General features: G+C 39.1%; 1 protein-coding gene across 2 annotated transcripts; it reads right to left on the bottom strand.

Annotated features, from left to right (window-relative positions):
- Nucleotides 1-1059: 1059 nt before the first annotated feature.
- On the bottom strand, nt 1060-21417 carry LOC109044628 (maltase 2). Of its 2 annotated transcripts, none has more exons than XM_019062453.2 (11): nt 21166-21417; nt 15544-15805; nt 13173-13352; nt 10780-10937; nt 9174-9299; nt 8679-8899; nt 6959-7151; nt 5792-6035; nt 4206-4401; nt 3085-3225; nt 1060-1853 (listed from the first exon to the last, which is right to left on the bottom strand). In XM_019062453.2, exons 2-11 carry the CDS (start codon nt 15716-15718, stop codon nt 1700-1702), a joined length of 1788 nt encoding a protein of 595 aa, XP_018917998.2. In that variant the 5' UTR covers nt 15719-15805; nt 21166-21417; the 3' UTR covers nt 1060-1699. The 2 variants fall into 2 exon arrangements, with proteins under 2 accessions (XP_018917998.2, XP_072159358.1); XM_072303257.1 differs by lacking the exon at nt 21166-21417 and adding an exon at nt 18188-18319.
- Nucleotides 21418-22680: the final 1263 nt, after the last annotated feature.

Raw genomic sequence — 22680 nt, 5'->3', positions numbered from 1 at the left:
TGCACTGCGTTTGGCGCAATGCGAGAAGTATTCATGCAGTCTTGTAGGCGCTGATATGGGCTTGACGCCGACCGCACCGTTTGGTGCAATGCGTGAAGTATTTCTCTAGTCTTGCAGGCACTAATATGTGTTTAATGCCGGCCGGCCGCACTTTGTTTGGCGCGATTATTCGGACTCGCGTTAGAATAATCGCGGCATCGAATACTGGGGTTTAGAGGGCCCATTTTGTGTTTTGACACCGTATGAGCATTCCAACGTTACCTCGTTTCTCCCGATTAAATACTTTTTCCGAGAAAAGGTAGGAAAGTTCTGTATACCCACGTCCATTATTGAATCTTTTCACTTCATTAATCATCAGAAGGTATGTTGTCAACAAACTAGACTCAACTAGCGTTATCATAAAAATGAGTTTATTTACCAACTGTTTCCTGTTTTGCCAAACTTCTATTTTAAATTAACTTCATTTTAAATTCACGCGTTCCTGTAGCAGATGTTAAGGTTTCTACTCGCGCAATCCTTGTGTCTTTTTTGCGGAATCCTCATATATTTTCTTAGACCTTTCGCGCAATCCTGGATCACCGATCATCAACGGGTGAATGTATCAACTTGAAAATGTTAGGGAATCTTTGTTAGATCTCAAACAAATTTCGTCCTCGAGTAGGTTTTATAAATTTTCAAAAAAAATTTCGCCAACGTTCCAATACAATGTAGCCTTCCTGGCTCCAACCATTTTCATTTCGTAAAATAACAATTCATCCGATACATTTTTGATCAGCACTAGTGGTATACCGCAGGTCCTATCGATGGATAAAAATGAAGACAACTTTAGTGGATACGAACTCCTTAGAAATTGAGTGTATGTATTTTCTGTCTCTAGTATCCTGAAATTATTTTCGATACTTATCCAATCTCAAACAAAGTTTTAAAACAAAATTATCCTCTACGTAAATAAATGAGAGAGGAAGAGAAACAAAACATAAACATTTTATTTCATTATTCCTGTGAAAAAGTATTTTTAGGTACACTCTGTTTAAACTGGACTGAAATTAAACGAGGAGATTGAACGAAAATAGTAAAATTTTAATCATTAAATTGTATCGATAATTGAAACAAGTCAAATCACGAGGAAAAACTTTAAAACAAACTTCAACAAAATTAGGAACATACTCGAGAGAAAAATATCAACAGATAAAAATTCGAAAAATAAAATAGGAAACTATACAAAATCTGCATGAAAGCCTCATGAGTTTTTTTCTAAAATAAATTTTGATTGGTTAGTGAAGGATAATAACACAGTCAAAGATGAAGGTAATCAACCATACATATTTACAATATTTCCAGTCGTTAAAGTCTCTTTTAAAATGGAAAGAAAAATAAAAGCACAATAAAAATTATATAAAGATTGAAAATTCTGATTTGCAGATTTCTAAATCAAGGAAGTTTCAAATAAACCTGGGAACTAGTTAGACTACATTTTGCGATTAAAAGCTACAATTTCTGGCTCATCCGTACAAACACGCACCTCCATAGGAAAACTAATGGTGCATACGTTGTTTCTATAGTGAGTTAGAAATAGCAGTCCCCTATTGCAAAATGTAGTCCAAGTGTGAGTATTGATACAGTAAGACAATTCTATCCTGACCCAATACGGTAGATTTCATGATAATGACATTGTGTGAAATGTCATTTTGCAGTAAACTCAGGATATCATTGTTGAAACTATCGTAAGAAGTAGCATAAAGAGCGAAAAAGAAATAGCAGCTCCATGACTTGTGCTAAGAACTAATCCTGATTGTGGCCGCATTTCGATGCACTTTGAGCCATGAGAGCCTGGTCCAAGCCTCAGTTTTTTCCTGGAACAAAAACACCGACGGATAAATTAAAATCATTGCGATTTATGAGGCAAAAAAAATGGATTTATTGATCAAAAGTGGCAATAGATTGAACTAAACTAACGATAAAATGCGCGAAGTTGGTTATAGCGCCTTGATACACCTATTCGTACTCAACGGATGCCTGCGTTGCATCCAGAAAAATTGAAGGCGCTCTGAATTTCTGGCACTCAACCAGCGCCTAGGCCAGTTCTTTTCCGTGCGCTTGTATGGCTTCCGCCACGTTCAAACTTGCATGGGCTGATTTGGTCTGGTATTGTCGCTTCCCTAAGAGATTACAGTGCACTGCACATTCAATGCATTTGATTGATACCATAAGATTCCTGATATTGTGCTATTGATATGTATTATGTTATGTATTTTTACGATTCCTAATTATTTTGGACCATTTCACTATTTTCAAGTAATACTAAGCGGTTAAAATGAGAATGCGGGAATGATTAAATGACGTTACATTCGGAGATCACGTTTAGCGGGTCACACAGGAAATAAAAAATTGACACTTTTATCATTGGGCAATAAAAGCGTTTTTAGCCTCTCAAAAGTGTTTAGTTCTTACTGATTTGGCGGGACCACTTAAAATGATAAAACTTTGGGCTCCAAAAAATCAAATCGACGACTCTTTTTGGTTTTTGATTCAATGGTGACCAAGTAGTTCAGGTAACTGTCTTATTCTCCTTCATTTATTTATTTATTTATTTATTTATTTATTTATCCATTTTTTAAAAAAAAAATGCTCTGAAAACATCCTTAAGTAAGTAATTTTTTAAATAATGGTGGGATTTTACGCCTCTAGATCATAAAGTATTTTCCAAGTATTATTCCAATTTTATTTTTTTAAAGTATTTTTCAAGTATTCACTTGAGCTCTATGCAAGTAAAGTTTGTATGAGTGTAACACATAGATCACGGAAAAGATATTTTTTTAAAACAAAATTACTTTTGCCGAGGCGGCATTAATTTTTTCACGAGGAACCGGCAGAACTGGTTTCTAAAACCGCCAAACACCCAAAACTAAATTTACGTGCAATACAGTAAAAAGAAACTTGAGCTGCGTCCCATTATCAGTCATCAAAATTTTGGGAAATTTTAGCCTTTACTGCTCCTACGAGGTGAAAAATTTCCCCTGCACAATCACTGGCTATTTTTTCGCGGGTTTTCTTAAAATGAGTTGACCAAACAAAAACTCTTACCCCACGTCGTACAGGGAACCAATACTTTTCACGCGAACAAACATTTCATCGGGCAGTTTTGGAGCGACGTCTTTCACACAGACATCTTCTGTCTCAGAGCCGATGTTCAGCAGCACAACGATTGTTTCATCCTTAAGGGACCTGAAAAGTATATGAGTCATAATGAGCCTACTGAGTGAATTTTTCCAATTCATACATTATTGAAAAAAATAAATTTAAAAAAAAAAAAAAAAAAAAAAAAATGTTGAGGCATTTATAAAACTTTCCTCGTGGGCACCCTAGTTATTACTTGTATTTTCGTTTTTTAAAGTCCCCAGTGTGGTCATATTTAAAAAAGAAAAGCGAATAAAACGCATACAAACCACGTTTAAAAAATTCCACAAAATATTCTGCTCGTGAAAAAAATATCAGTGAAAATTCCAATAAATAATTAATTAAAAAATTGATTAATTAATTAATAAATTAATCAGTCTCCATTAAATATCGCAAACTGAGATACTTGTTTTACTGCCAACGTCGTTACATGTGACGTAGTCAAGCGAAAAAGCTGGAGGAAAAATGTGACAGCTACCAGCTACCTGCCACATTGCCACACACACCTTGGAAATTTTAACTTTGCATCATTTGGTCGAAAAAAAAAAAACAGCACATGGAATAGAGCTCGAGAGAGAACTTGCGTCGATGACGGCGCAGAGATACAACTATGCGTGCTTGATGGATGCCCGTGTTGCATCTGCAAAATTGAAGGCGCCATGGCTCGCGGCGCGAGCTTGGAAAACTCCGCTCGATGCTGCCAAAGAAGTGTCGCTCAGATTCGGGAGGAATGAGGACCAATTACGTCTCTCCTATCTTCGACTGTGTTGACACTCGATTCTTTCTTCTTTTCGATTTGAGCTCTGATTCTTTTTTTACGATTTATTTGTACAGCTAAATCTAAGGTTCGTATTTACCGACCCTGAACAACCCGCAGGCCACGTGTTTTTAGGAAGGCTCGGGTCAAATTTTATTGACTTGGACATCTAAGGGTTAAGTTCCTACCTTGAGGCATATTTTGCCTCAATTTTTCACATACATTTCGACATTGAGTCCGTAAATTATCATCCAATTTGTTTAATGTTTACCTTGTGAACATAAAAACCCAATCCTTTGGGGTGTAGGTTTTCAGATCGCCGAGTCTGACGACCGGCGTTTTTCTAAGAGCGACGATTCTTTTGAAGGTGTTGAGATGGCTATCGGGGTCATTTTCCTGGATTTCTACGTTCGATGTCCAATAACTTGGGTGGACAGGGAGCCACGGCTTTCGAGCTTTCGAGAAACCTGTAAGAATAAATAAATAAGTAAAAAAAAAAATCTTAGCCGATTTTAATGCCTTCAATTGGGCAATTTTTCAGTAAGGGATGATATTGAGATCTGGAATAGGACTTAGAACAATAGCAGTCCGAGCTTAAGAACTTAATGTTTCTTTGTTTATGTTTAAAATTTTCCCATTTACATAGTACTCTATTTCGGTGAAAATATTAAGAAGGCGGGAGACTTCTGAACTTCAATCAGGATTTAGTTTGTAAGTCTGGAGTGGACTGCATTTTGCAATTAGGAATTACAATATTTGGCGCAGTTTAGAAACAATGTATTGTTCCTTTACTTTCTCTATGCACATAAATGTTTTTATAGATGAGTCAAAAATTGTAGTTTCAAATTGCAAATTGTACTCAAACTGTTGCTCCTCTATTGTAATCGTCCACGAGGAAGTGTTGAATCCCCGAAAATAAAAGTTTCCATCTGTCACCAAGAGGCCAATGTAGGAGGGTCTTTATTTGTCTTTTGGGAGCCCCTCCCCCTCCCCCCATCCTCCCTCTTCCCCATTCGAAAATCCACTTATGGTGGCAAGGCGCTTTTACAACGTGAAAATCCTCGGTTTCGTTTCTTTCGTTATCACCTGCAGATCCTGCCGTGCTAAGGAGGAACGCCGTATGAGCCTTCAGGCGTTGCCTAATTTCCTCCGATAAAAACCGAATTGGCAAGGAAAATTTCGAAAATTATTTTCCAAACTTTTCAGGCAATTTTGCACGCAATTTAATCTAAAATATCGGAAAATTTCAAGGAAAAATATGCATGAATGTTGTCACAAATACATGTTTTATCAAGGAAACTTTGGCAACTCTCGAATGTTCATACGGCGTTCTTCCTCAGCACGGCAGTATAACTAAGAAACGAATCCGGTCCTCACTCCGCAGGACGAATACCAACCTGCATCACTAAGGAAGAACGTCGTATGAGCCTTCAAGCCTAATTTCTTCCAATAAAAACCGAATTCACTGTGAAAATTGCGAAAATTATTTTCCAAATTTTTCAGACGATTCAATCTAAAATATCTGAAAATTTCAAGGAAAAATATGAATGAACGTTGTCCAAAACATATATTTTATCAAGGGAACTTTGGCAACTCTCGAATGTTCATATGGCGTTTTTCCTTAGCATGGCAGAACGGAGGGTCTATCTTTGTCTCTTGGAAAGCCCCTCTCCCCTCCCCCCTCCCCCTCCCCCCTTCCCCTAATCCCCTCCACCCTCCTTCCCCCCATCCAAAAATCCACCTATGGTGCGGCAAGGCGCTTTTTTGACATGAAAATCGTCGGTTCCTTTTTTGGCTACCATCTACAGGTATAACTGAAAAGCTACTGTGAATTCGGTCCTTAGGGCGAATACCAACCCGCATTTCTAGACGAGTCCCAGGGCATGGGCGCCCTGTGCGCGTCCCGACTGTCGGCCCGACCGGGGCCTCCGTTGAGGGGGTCCTGCCGTTGATCCGGTCGCACGGGGATGTCGTGCATGGCCAACTCGCTGCCTTGGTACACGCTCGCCGACCCAGGGAGCAGCAGGTTCAGCATGTTGAACGCGTCAACGGCCTCCCTCGAAAACCGCGAGGATACTCGCCAATTATCGTGGTTGTCCGTCTGAAAATTCATATCCAATCTCATATACGACAGTCCATAGTCACGAAAAATATTGAAAAGTAAACCGAAATGAGTGCATGTCGAATTGTCGTGTTCTTTCGGGAGGAGAATCACAAACACCAGTATTCCCAAAATTGAGCCATTAATTGTCCCGAATTCGTCGGATACTTTTACAAATAAAGGCGATAGATTCTTGCCTCGATCTAATTCGCTGATCGTTTAAATTGGTAAACAAAGTGACAGACAAAGAAGACACAGGGAGTATTGAGCGATCCTATTGGTTGAAATCGGTCGCTCCTATAAACTGAGGGAGAAAAGTATGGACTAACTATCGGGTCTCCCGTAGGTTGTCGTTAATTATAGTCTATTACCTACCTCCTTTGGCCATTGCAACCACCCGCTTCCACCAATAGGATCTCTGTATCCCTGTTGTCTTCTTTGTCTATCGCTTTGTCTACCAATTTTAACAATCAGCCCCTAGGGATGAACGTTGAGGAACCAAATCCAAAATTTTCATCACTAACTTTAAATATCAGCCGTGGAAGTGGCGTTTAGACCAATGTCTAATTCTTTCTTACCGATGGCACTTGAGGGGCTTAGAGGACGAGGCGCATAAGTGCAGATTCTGCTATTTCGAGAAATACGTGTTTAAAGTTTCGAAATTACGAAGATCCATATAGCGGCGAGAAAGTTTGAACTGACTTTTTGATGCTTAAGAATTGGAATTTGGGGGAGGGGGGCGAATGTTTCACAGAGCATGCATCAAGACAAGTTTTACTTAAAATCATAAATATCTTAATTTTTTCAAAAACTGCACTTCTGCGCCTTGCCTCCCAGCCCCACATTTGATCTTTTTAGTTGACTTAAGTTTCTTATTCTTACAAAATTGTTAAACTTTTGGTGCTGAGCTATAAAATACTCACCACCCAGTTCCAAGCGCTTCGTGGGAAGACTGTTACTAAGTCCTGGATGATTTGGTTCAGCTTAGTAGCATTGGTTTTCCTGTCTGAGAAGACAAGAAGGAAGTAGAACGGAATCTGGGCGCCTGGATGGGCTGCATCGCCGAGGTAATCTTTGAGCATGGTCGGCACCTCATAATCTTCTGTACATAAAATCCTGCAGGAAAAAATCACGCATTATTTAATCAGAGTTTTAATTTAAAGTTGAAATTCTTGAATTGTATAATTGCTAATTTTAATGGGTGTGTTTTTATGGGATTGCGGTTTGTCGAGATGTTGGACATAAGGAGGACTCGATTGCCATGAATCGATCGAAAAATGAAAACGTGAATCGATCGAAAAATTATTGAAAACCCGGTGTCGATTCGATCGACATGAATCGGTCGAAAAACAAGAACGTGGATCGATCGACGTGAATCATTCGACACCGATTCATTCGACATTAAAGGATTAAAAACTGAAAACGTGAATCGATCGACGAACCCGTGAATCGATCGACAAATCCGTGAATCGATTAACAAACCCGCGAATCGCTCGACAAACCCGTGAATCGATCGAAAAACCACAAATCGATCGACGAACCCGTGAATCGATCGACAAACCCGTGAATCGATCGACAAACTCGTGAAATCGCTCGACAAAGCCCGTGAATCGATCGGATTTTGTCGATCGAATCGGTGTCGATTGATTCACGTCGAAAGATTCACCTTCTTGTTTTTCGATCGACATGAATCGATCGAATCGACACCGGTTTTTTAATGATTTGTCCGATCACTCCTCATCGATCGATCCACGAGATCCACACCCTCCGGAGCTGAAACCCCAACCGCAAGGATGACGCCTAGGTGCCTCTAATTAATTATTATGAAACAAAAGAGGGAAAAATTGACGAGTATCGTTACGTCCAATTCGTAGTCAGAGAATATGTAATAATCATCGAAATCTTTAAAAGCGCGCTCATGTAACGTTACTTGATGCTCACTAACATTTTTGTACTCTTGAGGGCTCTGTAGACTACAAATTACCAGCCTTTTGTGACACAGCGCCTGAATACAACTATTCGTACTCAGGGTGTGTCAGTGTTGCATGCAGGAAAATTGAAGGCGCTTTGAATTCCTTGCGCTCAGCACACTCGCGCTGTCAGCAACGCGCCTTTTAAATGCTACCGCAATAGAAAAAAAGTCTCATGACTATCCAAACGTTGACAAAATTCGCTGATAATATATTCATTTTTCACGAGAAAGTCGAATATTTTGCCTTGAAATTAATTTTCAGGTACTTTAGGATAAATTACACATATATCGGGCCCTTATGTCACTGTAACGGTCAGAGAGATCAAGAAGTTTGTGACGCTCTTCATAATCCTTGACTAACTCATTTCTGAACTTTTTATTCCGTTCTCTCTCTCATTCCATGCATTCCATTAGCTACTCCTTGTCCCTCCATCAATTTAAGTTTATAATCTTTGCGGTCATTGAAAATGTAAACTTTGCGACTGTTTGTGACACCATGTAGACTTAACTGGGAACCGATCACAAGTGAATTCCACATCTCTTAACTCTCATTATAAAGGGACTCTAGACTTGACCGGAATAGTTATTTAATTATTTTTTTTACACGATTTCATCATTTTTTTGCATTTTCGGAGGTAAAACTAAGCTGCAGATGACAATGGAACTTTTACCTAGCCTGTCCATCTTTTGCAGTGTACTCGTCAAGGAGGGCTCTCCAAGCTCTAATCTGCGCGAAGGTCTCAGGCAGACGCGTCGTGTAGATTCGAGCCGGCCAACCGAATGTTCCTTTGATGTCCGGCTCGTCAAGAAAGTGCTCCGATTCGAACATGTGCTTCGGTGCATCCAATCTAAAACCATCCACACCCATGTCCAGCCAAAATCTCATGACATTCTGAAATGGAAAAAATTAATGTAATTTTTTTAGATTTTGTAGGAATATTCGTGCCTCAAGATTTATGTAGGAATGAGACAAAAATACCACAGTTTAAAAGGGTTAATTTTGCAGCTTTCGATAAGAAAGTACCCAAAAATTCTAAATCGACGGCTGAGGTCCGCAACCGTGTATCTTGAAGTCGGCATTTGAAAATTTCCTCCCCCTCAGATTTTGATGAAATGACGCCACTGAAAGTCAATGAAAAGACAAAACCACTGATACCTCAACGTACTTCCATTTCCTTAACCACTCTCGGATTGCGGTAGTTCAAGTCCGGTTGCTGGACAGAAAACTGATGCAAATAATACTGCTTCCTCATTTCACTCCATTGCCAGGCTGTGCCGTGAAACATGCTTGACTGAAATGGAAAAGAAAAAGTCGAAAGTTACGTTGAGATTTTGAGTTGACTGATTTAAGAAAGAGGCCAATTCACGTCATTTGTGCGCTGCTGTAACTTAGTGTGCATAAGTTCTTCGCTGATTTTAGAAAATTTCAATTTGCTCAGTGTTCACTATGCTACCTGTTTGAAATTTGGGTGATAATAATTTAATGTTAGTACTGCCATGCTAAGAAAAAACGCCGTATGAACCTTTAGGCGCTGCCAAATTTCGATTGATAAAACACGAATTTCCTGGTAAACTTATAAATATATTTCTTCCAATTTTTCAGATAATATTGTTCGCAATTTCACATAAAGTTCCTGAAAATTTCAAGGAAAAGCATATTCGAAACTATCCTCAAAAATAAACATTTTACTGGAAGAAATTTGACAACCCTCGAGTGTTCATACGGCGTTCTTCCTCAGCATGGCAGAGTACTTATCACAGGCCTTAGTGCTCATCCAGTCTAAAGGCTATCGCAAAACTTGCGTAAAATAAAACGACCCTCAAATCAGGGCCGGATTAAGGGGGTGGTCCGCATGGGCCGCGGCCCATGGCGGCAAAATTAGGGGGCGGCAAATTTTGCAATTTTTTTAAATGCAGGTACAAAAAAATCGGATTCAGAAAAAAATTACAAACAAGAAAAGGTGACAAAATCTCTCATTTCCTGAGAGTTCATTAATTTCTAATTTTGTCGTATTTCGGTGATACAGAAGACTGCGCACGTTTAATTAGTTGAGTTAAGAGAGAAACCAAACACGTAATTTGGCCTGGAGCGGCGCGGCGCAAAGAGAAATGATGACGAGGACTTGAGATGAAAAGGAGAAGCCCTCGACGCGGCGGTCGGCATGTAACACATATTAGCGCCTACGAGACTGCATGAATACTTCACGCATTGCGTCAAACACAGTACGGTCAACAGCGGTCGGCGCGGCGTGAAACGCACAGTGCCTACAAGACTACATGAATACTTCACGCATTGCGCCAAACACAGTGTGGTCAGCGCGGCACGGCGGCGGAAGTTAAAATTATTAAACCACATTTATGTTTGTTCTTTCTTAATTTTTTAGTTCATTTCTTACAAATGAAAGACCTTGTCCCCACAGAGATAGGTTTACGGAACTGAACTTTCGCGCGAAGTTCCGTGAACTTTTGCTAGTAGTGTTGACAGGGCTTACGCAAAAAATGTGTCCAACACGAGTGAACGCGTCTTATGCACCCTTCTCCCTCCGGCACGTTCACTTGATGGTTTTTATTGATGTTTCAAAATGAATGAGAAGAGGGCGGCAAAATACAGGCGGCCCATGGGCGGCAAGTAAGGTAAATCCGGCCATGCCTCAAATAATTAAATATGCTAATGTCTTAATTAATTTAGAATGTCGATTTACTGTTGACCGAACCTAGGCCGTAACTCTGGCCCTCCTGAAATTTTTTTAAAAAAATCCGTCGTGAACTTACCCAATTATTTGGGTAGGTTTTATGGGTGTCGTTGAACTTCTTCGCGTCCCTCCAAACATAATAATCCTTGTAAGGTTCAACCCCCTGCTCGGAAAGTTGGAACCACTCGCATTGATCGCTTGTGTGATTTACCACAAAGTCCAATATAACTTTCATTCCTGAGGGAACAAGAAAAAAATGTTATAAAAAGAAAAATTAAAATGATCTTCCCGTCAAATCAACGGAACCTAATAATTAAATTTCACCTGGTCTTCCTTTCAAATCGTAGGAAGTATTGAACATTAACTTTGAGGCGAGTAAATGAAGTAACCTAGGTTGTCAATTTAACTTACAGAGAAAAATCAACACTGAGTGGGTATCTATTGCATCACGTTTCTGTTCAAGGTGGTATATAGCCACCCCGGTCCAATCCTTAAAAACTCCCCCCAGCAAGTGGAAGGCGAGATTCAATTCTGTTCATAGAGGTGTTAGAGGTCATTAGGATGTCTGAATTCAGCAGTCTTGTAAAGACAAGTCTGCTAAACTAAGACTTTTACAGAAAAATCATTGCGTCAAAGCGAATTTAAAATTACTCCTCGTATGAGCATACATTAGTTCCATGTAAATGTTGAAGTTGCGCCACCTTTCCAAAATGAGAAGAACTTTTTGTGATTTAAAAGACCTGTTCAGTAAGTTCACTGGGCGATAAGAATAATAATAATTTTTAAAAAAAAAACAATAAATAGACCATTAAACAACAAAAAATTTGAAAACAAAATAAAATGACTTAAAAAAAGAGCTCAAAGCTCGACAGACCAAACTTTAGGAAATTCAATTTCCCCATGAGATACCTATCTACTTGCCAAGCAGTAAGCTAGTTGGCGCAGTAAAAATATCTTGCTTGGGCTGCATATTGGCTTATACGCGTGTAGGAAATTACGCTGATGAGTATTCGAGTTGCCCATATGTAACTATGCGATGTAAACAATTTCCTTTTGGAAACACGCTCAAAAACTGTTTTGTTAACACAAATATGTAATATTTTGCCTGCATAATGGATGATCTCGAAATCATTTCAAAAAGATATTATTTCTCAAAAATAATCACGATGCGAAGAACATTTTAACTCTGAATGTGTTTCGATAAGGCAGTCTTCACATCCGCCATTGTGTAGTGGTAATATTGCTTGGGTATTTGCGCAAGTGATTTTAATTTTGAAACTCATTTCGGTATTAATCAAACATAGAACACTCATTGATGGGAGTGGTCAACAGACCAGAGGGTGGAGCCTAGCGTCGAGTTTTTTCTCTTTTTTTCCGTACAGCCGTCCCAATTGGTGCGCAAGCATACCAAAATGAGCTCTCACGATAAAAAAGTAATGAAGTTCGGCAGTGAGATTGGCCCTCAAAATGGAGTTCGGATAGTTTCTTCGTGGCAGCCAATCAGAGCCGAGTCGAGTGCTCTTGAAACCATGAATTCTGATGTCCGTGTGATCAGAACGTGATTGTTGTTGATTTTTCGCGGATCGATTGATCTCTTTATCGGTTTGAATAAGATAAAGAGTACTTCATTTGATATTGCAATCTAACCGCGAATACGGAGTCTAAATTCCGCAATTGCGAAGTATTCGCGTTCGCGAATGGAAAATTTACGAATTTATTTGCATCCCTTTCTCACTTTTTCCATACCGCAGGTCACTTCAGGATAACCACGAAAAACACGCAAGGTGTTTTTATGATACAAAGCAAGAGTGTGTCAGAGTTTAGTAAAAAAAATTAGTTCAATTTGAGAAAGTAAAGAGCCAAAAAATGTTCTTGATTTAACTGTCAGTGAGGACGATTAATAGATCCATGTCAGATTTGCACGTATTTTCCTCTTTTTCGTGAATTTTCTCTACCTTTTGGATAACTGTAAATAATGTCCAGCTTTTATAATAAGTAAACACAGTAAAAAATAATAATCGTTGAATCTCGTCCTTTTCAACCTCGAGATCTCTATTTCTCAATCCTCTCGGCCAAGTACATGATACACACCTATTTAATAAGATTTTATAGAGAAGAAAAAAATAAATCCATAAAATAGTGACCATCTAGCTGTCTTTTTATTCCATATTATGATTTATTCTTTGCTGCTGTCTGTTGAATTTTATTTTTAACTTGGGGGCTGTATCACGCCCCCTGGCCGCTTTGCGGTCTAAATCTCAAGAGGCGCTTCGCGCTTCAGGTGGTCGTAAATGCATTATTCTTATGATTTCATATTACAGAGTATGATATATTTATTGTAAAACCAGCAGAGCTACAGTGCTGTTTTTGAACATTAAAGTTCATCTATCTCAAATAAAGCGTGAATTGTTTCTGCCCTCTTTATGAGCCCACGATTATTAAAATTTTTTGCCCAGTGCCATAGTTTCTTACCTCTCTCTTTAATCCCTTTCAGTAATCTTTTAAAGTCTTCCATCGTTCCAAATAACGGATCTACCGCTTTGAAATCCTGGACATCGTAACCCATATCATCCATCGGTGACTTGAAAAAAGGCTGAATCCAAACTGTGTCTACTCCCAAATCTTGAATGTAATCGAGTTTTTCAGTAATACCTGAAAAAGAACATATTTTAACTCCACATTTTATTGAGCAGGATGACATGAAAATAAAAAGCAGAAGTATTGGAACCTTCGCCTTAAGGAAAATAATAAAAAAGATAAACAAACCATCTTTAGGTATTCTTTGAAATTTTCAAAGAATATTCGTAAAAAATTTATGAAAACATGCGGTACCATTTAAGGAATCATTTAATTATAGTTTTACAAATGAAATAATGAGGGATAACAAGAGTTCTCCAAAGTTGTGAACCAAGATAGATAACATTTTAGTTTGACCAATGATAATAATTCATCTCGTTTTGCTATAGTTTGTTTTCTGTCAAATAGAGCAAACTTTGGTTCAGCTTACCGATTTTGGGTTCCGATGCCCGCTAATTTCAATTACTTGAACCTAATACTTACTTGTTAATATGAGCCACGTTTAGTCTCTGCAACCTAACTTATTTTTTCAGTGTAGGAAGTCGAAATGATAACCCTATTGTGAAGAGGGTAAGTAATCTTGGAGTGGAAAATTGCGATTTCGATGGTCAAAGTTCGAAACCACGTATGGGGGACTTGGAAGACAAGGCGCATAAGTGCAGTTTTTGCTATTTCGAGAAAAACGTCTTTGAAATCTCGAAATTACATGGATCCTTATGGTAGGAAGAAAGTTCAAACTGACTTTTTGATGCTTAAAAATTTGAATTTAGGAGCGAATTTTTCACAGAATATGCATTGAGACTAGTTTACTTGAACTGGTTAATATAGGTACCTTAATTTTCTCAAAAACTGCACTTCAACACCTTGTCCTCCAAGCCCATCGCATTTTCGCTTGCGACGTTGCAGACTTATTATCGTACTTTATGTTTTCTTTGGAAAACTAGTCATCGTAATTTCTTGAAAAATTCCTTGATTTTTCTTCCGGGTCAGCAGAATACTCTGTAAAAGTTTCAAGCTATAAAGTTGGCTTTTACCCCTCGTAAAAATAAAATAGGAGCGGAAACTTTGAACCACCGCAACAGAGATATTTGGTTTTAAACTTTGGCCAACGATGAACTTTAAAAGCTACCCTAGTAAAAGTGAATCAGCCTGACGTCAGGCTACGTTTCATAAACTACCCTGAGTTAGACGATTCAGGCTAATGTCAGCCTGAATCAGTCATCAGACTCAGGGTAGTTTATGAAGTAGCCTGACATCACCCTGGTAAAAATTGGCAGTAGAATCTGTGTTCTAAAATACCATAGACCTACAGCCGGCTGTAAGATTTCCAATAGCTTCTATAGCCGGCTACTTAATTTCTTATAGCCGTTTATAGCCGATGGCGATTAAGCAACAGCCAGGCGATAAAGAGCATGCTAAACGTTACTAATTACGGATGCTAGGACTTAGTGAGTTTTTCGAATACTGCTCTCTTTTTGGGCCGTAGTATCTTGATTTATTTTGCGAGGAAAGCTCCGTACTTTTGATGGATGCCTGTCATTACTGATATATTAGAGCGCCTTCAGTTTCGTATGATGCTGTGCAATACCTCTGGTGTGAAATAGTTGCTTCAAGCGCCGTGGCACGCTGCGGCGCGGGCAGGTGGGCAGCCAGCGCGAAACGCGCATTGGCGCGGGCGCCTACAAACCTAACAGGGATACTTCACGCGTTGCGCAACGCGTGAAGTATCCCTGTTAGGTTTGTAGGCGTCAGTGCGTCGCCACTCCACGTTGTGTTAGGCTCTAATATTTAATCAGGCGGAGTCAGCGTTATTCAACTCATGATTTTGAAATGTTTGCACATCCTGTATGGATTATTCTCATTTTAATTGATAAACAAAAATATGTATTACAGGAAAATGTAATGTGTGTTTTGTAAATATTAAGGTGGTTCCGTATCAAACTTAATGATTTCCAAAGCACACAAATTTCTACACAATTTCATATAGCCTTTTATAATCGATGGCGAAAAAGCAACAGCCAGGCGATAAAGTGTAAAGCCCGGCGATAGGAACTATGGCCCGGCTGCATAATTTTTTATCACTTCGTATAGCCCGGCCGTATGATTTTCTCCGCATTCTACAGCCAGCTATATGATTTTCTGTAGCCTCCTTTAGCCGGCTATAAGAATTCCTAAGGTATTTTGAAACGCAGCTCTTATCGCCAATTTTTACCAGGGCAGGCTGACTCACTTTTACGAGGGATAATTTAAAAGAATTTAAAGTTACCATTAAGATCACCGATGCCATCTCCGTCTGAGTCCTTGAAGGATCTGGGGTACACCTGATAAATTAAGGTATTCTGCCACCAGTCTAACGGAGACAAAGATGATGACGGACTCGTGTCCTCCGTCCTGAACGACCCGAGGACGCAAGAAAGCAAATGGTACAGGACACGTCCCATTGTTCGATCTCAATTTAAAAATCGGATTTTTGAATATTTTACGGCAAACAATGACGGATCTTTTGTCCGATGGGCACCGACGCGATCCTGAAACAAAATCGAGTGACCATTACGTGATTAAGATCAAAGTTTCACACACTGAAAAAAAATTCTCGGCGTTTTTACCAAGGTCCGTTGGTACCTTTACCATCTCACTTTTTTTACCAATTATCGGTAATTTTACCAAGACAGACTAAGCTTACCTAAAAACCGGCATTTTTACTGTTTTTTACAGGTGAGAATACCAATTTTATTGGTAATCAATTCCCGGTAAATTTGCCATTTTATCTCGGTAATTCTACCATAGTCGATAAAAATATTGGCATTTTTACCAAGGTACTATTTGATCCCAGTTTTTTTGGGTAAAATTACCGAGAAAGTTCAATAATTTTACCGAGAAATCTCGGTAAAATTACCAATTCTATAAATGGTAATTTTACCCCAAAAAACTGGGATCAAATAGAACCCTTGGTAATTTTATACCCTTTTCCTAGTAAATACACCGAGATTTTTTTTTCAGTGCACATAGTGAGAAAAATACCCTGAGTATACGGACTAAGCTTCAGATCATACGCATCACTGAGGCAAATCAAACAAAATAAACTTCAATTCAGACGACCAAGGTCTCTGATGCGGACCATCAAAACCTTCGGTAAAAAAAAGAAAAAGAAAAAAGAAAAATGAGCCACTGTAATCCAGTATGCTTAACGAAAATTTCAGTTACCTGAGCTGAAAACTTCTATGCTTCCTACGAAACGATTTTGTACTCTGTCTTTGAGGGTTTAATGTAAAAATATGCGAAAATCTACAGTTAAATTGATTTATTGGTGCTGCTGCTTAGAGGAGTGCTCCGTAAACATTTCAGGAACAAAATGTCTAAAAATTTAAAACCAAACTGAAGTTACTCGTCAGGCAGTATGGAATTTGCAAATGTACATACTTCCGAATGATAAGTATTTATCTTTGTAAAAAAATTCCTAATCTTCCATAGACCGCGTAGGGAATAAACGAACAGTCATGATAGGAGAGAATAGATTTATGTTTCCTAAGTCATGAGCGATAACTATTTTAACTTATCCGTCAAAGGGTTGCATATTCTGACTCTTGAAGGCGATTTTCATGTATATCCATCAAGGAGAAAACAGGAGAGTTCAATTACCCATCCATGTTTTAACACAACTCCCCTCAAACATTTTTGGGGCTGAATTAAAATATGGTGATAGTTGTTTGAGTGAAAATGTCTTGAAACTAGGAATTGTTCATGATGATATGAATTAGAAGGTAACAGTGCAAGACGCGAAACGTAGATAAAAAAAATGCATGTAATAGTTGCCATGTATCAATCCTCAAATTAGTCTACAAATCACGTAAAATAAGATGGCAGTTTTACGTAGTAGGAAACTTAAAAAGGGTTTCCAAATTCGTTCGGTGCGGAGTTTATGGAGGTATTGTGTCCTTTGAACCTGAAATTTTACGACTTTTTTCTAACTTGAAATAGGCATTCATTAAGGTGCTCTCTACAATGTAAACAAGCAGGAAGCTCCAACGCATTGGCGTCGGAGAGCGGCTCTGGGGGCAGTAGTTGTAGTCAAGAATGAGGGCCTAGACACATTTTGTCATTGATGTACAATCCGACAACTGTCGATTCAATCAACGAAAACGATTCAAACTGTCGAATCGCCCCAATGGCCACGATAGTTGTTAGACGTTTACGGTTTCCCTGGTAACCTTTGTTTGCTATCAGCTGATATCAAGTAATATGACTAGGAAGCTCCAACCCAGTGGTTAAAGCTTCCTTAACCGCGAAAACTTTAAAATTCAAATTTTCAAATTTTGAACGTAAAGTACATTTTTTCCATCACGAGATAAAAGCACAAACAAGTTTTGAATTGTTGACTGTATCACCATGATTCCAAAAATACAATACACAACATAGCATTGACTAACAATAAAACAGTATGCAATAAAATAAAGTCATGACAAGGACCATAGCCGAAAATGGCGCCGATTCCCATCAACCAACGCGCGGTCTCTACAATGTAACATGCTGCATTGATACTCCCCAGCTGGGACCGTCCGGAATAGCAGCTCTAGTGCAAGCACCAGAGCCGCTAAAAGACATTGAAAAGAAACTCCGACCGTGGAAGCCTTGCTTGCGGGCTATATAGACATTCCGTTCGCGCTCCGGGCTCAGGGGCCGAGAGTTCCGGGCGTGGCACCAGGAGCAATCGAAGTTACGGCTCCAGCATCCGGAACTTCCATCTTCTGATCCCGGGACGGACAGTATGTCTATATAGCACATGTTGTTTTTTTAGTGCGACTTACTTTTTCTAAAGAAAAAATGGAAAGATCAAATTCTTGAAGCAGCAAGTACCTTAGCTCAGTCAACAACCAAGAAGACAATAAAGAAAGTACTCATTCGCTTTACACGTAATGCATAACGAACATCTTTTGAATAGACCCTCCCACTCTAAGTCGAGTCAGCACTCAAAAAATGAAAAACCGAGAAATAGAGTGTTTTACGCTTATGCTTTTCGAGAGAGAAGTTGGGGGTCTCCGGAGAGGCGAAACACGACACAACGGCTCGGCAAAGACTGAAACAACATCTCATTTTCTCAAAAATGATAGGACGTGTGAAAAAGATGATTGACCTCTCCTAACACGTCGCGTCAAGCGCACAGTTGAGTGGGTGCTCAAATTCTGATGTATGAATAGCAAGGTAGCAGTGACCCAGTGACCCCTGACCCTGCAAGTTCATTCGGTTGACGCGGACGGAGTGTCTGACGCCCCCCTTCAATGGTCAAATGTAACGCCAAGGACAAACAAGGGGTTGTTGCCCTCTGGCGCAGTAGAACAGGTGGTGGCGTACCGTCGCGTCGATCTTCCCGCGGTGTCTGTTTGTTTCCGGTCTCTAGGCAACGGGTCTCACCGCGCATGAAAGTTTTTCCCTCGGAAAAATCGGATGGTGATTGGTCCTTCGGATAGACGGAATTCTAAGGGTCCACTGACCCAGTGTCTATGGGTGGACAGCTAGAGGCCGTTCATATATTACGCGCAAAGTAAAAAATAAAATAAGTCAAATGGGGTCATTCGTCATTCCCCGAACGAAGGAACACTGGGAAATAAACACATTGGATCTAGAGTCCAGACTCTTGAAAACATTGACAAGAAAAAGGACTCTTGATTCAAGCAGATTTAAGCTTAAATCAAAAGGAAATCCGCTCAAATTAAGAGGCTTGGTTCTTGATTAAGCTTAAATCTGATTGAATCAAGAGTATTTTTTCTTGTCGATGTTTTTAAGAGTCTGGACTCTAAATCCGATGTGTTTTTTTCCAGTGAACGTAACGCCATTGCAAGGTTTTAAAATTGACATAATCGATTCGATTCTCTACAAAAATATACGGGCGCATTTTTTGTTGAAAAATTTTCTGATTTTTGCATGAGGTCAGAGGAAAAATCAGTAGAACTTTCGGAAGAAGAAGTTTCCAAAATTCACTCGGTGTAGAAAGGAGTTTGTGCGGGAAAAATTGGTATCATTGAAATGTAGTTAAGTTTTTTCGTGCGTTATTTGAAACATTTCTGCCGTTGATAGTGAAGAGAGCCATAAATGCAAAAATAAAGTTTTGAGAAAATTGGCTTAACAGCTCCGGAGCAGAAAATTTTATTTACAGAAGTCTCCGTTCTTCGTAAAATTGCCAACAATTGCCCGGAAGACTCATAGAAATCGTTTAGATAATTATGAGTCGACAAATTCTATTTCAATTATATAAGAATGATATTATTTATTTTCATGTTAAGCTAGTGTTAGGCAAGAAAGCGGTAAGTGCTATCTTTTGCATGCATTCGTGGTTGCGTTTTGGGCAACTGCAGGTACACCCGTTTCAAAATTTCACCAGGAAGGAAACTCTAGAATTAAATGCATCAAAATTTTGGTAATTGAATATTTAGGAAATGAATGTGTCTCATTTCTTCAAGTAATTTATTCACTGGCATACGACCTGCATAACGACTTAATCTTTATCTATGAACTAGTAAGCGTTTTCTTTCGAGAAGATAAGGACGTTTTTGTCAGGGAGAATCCACACAAAATTTCAAAGGAAAACGTGCAATCGTTCTTGTTGTCTCAAAAAATCTCTGTCGACGATTTCTTTCGAGAATGTGTCAGATTCCTCGAAAATAGACGTACGCGACATCGCGGCAATGAATTCGGTCAATTACAGCAGTCTGCAGATTTGTTGGCAATTCCACATAAAGATATCTTTGAGTACTAACCTAGATTTTACCAATGACGATAATTTTATCTCACATATGTCTGCCACAAAATTTGCATGCCCTTATCTGACCTACGAAGTTCTCTGACACCACAGCAGGTGGCAATATCGAAATTTTTGAGACTCGCCTTTCCTCTAGAGAAAAACATTTTTTTTTTTGCTTGAAGAAACATTTGCGAACATATTTTTCTGACTCTGTTTGTACCCAAGTAAAAACAATCGGGATATACTAGGTTCTTTGCCACATAAATGGCTTGCTCCTCACTATTGACAAAGAGCGGAGTATAATAAGACTATCATGGGTTGGTGAACAAATTTACCTATAACACTTCTGGTATATATTTGCACGTTCTTTATAAGTTTTACCAAATTGTGTTAAAGCGCTAAGTTAGAAAATTACTCTCCTCACTGGGTATTTCATTCTGTCGAGTTCCCCTTCAATAACCGTGATGGCAATATGAACGGCTTAGAGGCACGAATAGTTGCTGGCCGTAGTTTTGTCAATAGTTAAGTCAAACATTTCGAAGTAAACTACTTGCAAACTATTCCTCCGAAGTACGGAATACAGGGAAACCGCAAATCTAGAATACCGAGATTGATATATTGGTGGCTTAAAGTAAAAATTATGCACATTTTCGATTGACGCGATGCAAATCTTCGCACTTATTTTATTTTCTTAAAAAGAAATTTAACCAACAGGCTAAAATTAAGGTAGAATAAATGCGATTTCTCGTAGATTTTCTCAGTTTATGCGAATGTACTAGAAAAAAATAATATAAGGAGGCACTTTAAAAAGTTTCCTCTTTCCTCTAAAAAAAAAGAAAAATAATGGGAAATTTTGGAAAACTTAACAATGGACATGCGCATCCTTTGACTCATGCCATGGGTATAGACATTACCCCTAGATGATATTGCCTGTTAAAAATTTAAGCTCCATTTTTTTTACGTAACGTGTCAAAATTTACCCGCCTGAGCGGTTTGCCTCCGTGCGGAGAGGTCCATTTTTATAAAAATTTGAAATGTTTAACTTTATTAAATCGCCTAATTTGATTAAGAAAAACTGAAAACCCCTATCACCGTGGCTCCAAAACGGTTGCATTTTTAAAAGCTGTCCCGGAAAAGACTTATAAGACGTACCTGTGCCAATTGAAAATAACCTGAGATTCTCACTTAGATGTATCAACTTGAGCGCAGATTCGTCGCAGCTGCAGTGTCGAAATGTGCAACGCACTACCGCACCCTTGGCGAACAGTGCTCGCGAAACATGAAACGCCAGGCTTTAAAGTTCCGTCAGCATCTCTCCACGAGTGCTCTAATGGATTTTGAAGTGTTGATCAGCGATAAAGTATTGTTTTAAGGTAAATAACCCCACGCTCAAATTGGGCGCTCTGTATCAGGACGAGAGAGACTCAACATCCAGGAAATAGGGAAGGTCATCAACCTCTGGAACGGACCGTCTCTTCGCACTGGCGCTGCAGTTTAGGATGGATGCTCGAGTAGCGGGGGCTTAAATATCGGACATTGACCTCTTTTAAGATTTCAGCCGACGATTCGATCGGTATAGATTTCGTAACCGCTTAGGTAAGTGCTTTGCACTTATCCGATCGTCATTACATCGTTTGGGGATTCTGCACGGTCCTTCACCTATCTTCAGTCTACAGTTTGGAAAAAAGTCCTGTGTCACTGTCAGTCACCTGTCATCATTATGCATCACTCTTGATGTCATTGCCTCGTCTTATGTGCTATACTCAAGCGTGAATGGCAGGGCACTTGACTTATAACTATGCCTGACTCAAAGTAGGAATACATTCTGGATTATGCGTGTGAAGCATGAGCTTATGGGGAAATCTTTCCCCATAAAGAAAGATTTAGACCAATTTCAAAAGTAAGGAGCCAAACCGCATCGTTGATCCGAAAAACTTCAAAAATGTATTTCTTGAAATAGCAGAAACTGCATTTATACTACTTGCCCCCCAAACCCCTCAATTTATTGTATTATTATAAAAGAATCGGGCGATCATTCATGACCTCAAACATTTTCTGCATGCAAAACGAACTTGATACCCTAACGGTCTCGTGTTCCACAATGATGCACCAAAGAGAAAGAGCTGAATATGGATTTCATTTTGCAAAACGGAACCAAGAGGATTCCAGTGTTGCCAGGATTGTGCAACTTACATTCTTCGCAAGTAGAGAATTAAATTTACGAAGGCACATTTGGACGTATTTATGCTAAAGGGAACTATGTGCATAGGGTTTGCATGTAACATAGTTCCTTTTAGCATAAATACGTCCATTTCGTCTTTGAATTTAAAGTTTATTGGGAGAAAAGATAAAACTTATCAGATGATCAGTTTATATTTGCAAGATAAAAAAAGTTGCACAATCTTAGCGACATTGGACTGCTCTTAGTTCTTTTTAGTAAAATGCAAAATATATATCTTCTTCTTCCGAGAAGACGGAACATCCGGAACCAAGCCCCAAAAAAGGAGGGGAAACTGAAAATTAAGTTCCCTCAAGAATTAGAGCACCATCGTGTTTCTTGTGACATGTTCCATAAGAAAAATTCCTTCAAGCTTATGCCTGCGGTAGGCAAAAGCTCAATTGCCTACATAAAACAGAATAGTGACATTTTGCGTGTAAGACAAAATA

This window comes from Bemisia tabaci, chromosome 8 (assembly GCF_918797505.1).
Source record: "Bemisia tabaci chromosome 8, PGI_BMITA_v3".
NCBI lineage: Eukaryota > Metazoa > Arthropoda > Insecta > Hemiptera > Aleyrodidae > Bemisia > Bemisia tabaci.
This window is presented reverse-complemented; position numbering and strand designations above follow the sequence as displayed.

Excerpts from the sequence above, each read along its gene's own strand:
- LOC109044628 (XM_019062453.2), bottom strand. The coding sequence starts at position 15,718 with ATGGGACGTGTCCTGTACCATTTGCTTTCTTGCGTCCTCGGGTCGTTC. Across the intron at positions 6,036-6,958 it reads GAAGCGCTTGGAACTGGGTG|ACGGACAACCACGATAATTG; the intron begins GTGAGTATTTTA and ends ATGAATTTTCAG. Across the intron at positions 4,402-5,791 it reads GGACTCGTCTAGAAATGCGG|GTTTCTCGAAAGCTCGAAAG; the intron begins GTTGGTATTCGC and ends TTATTCTTACAG.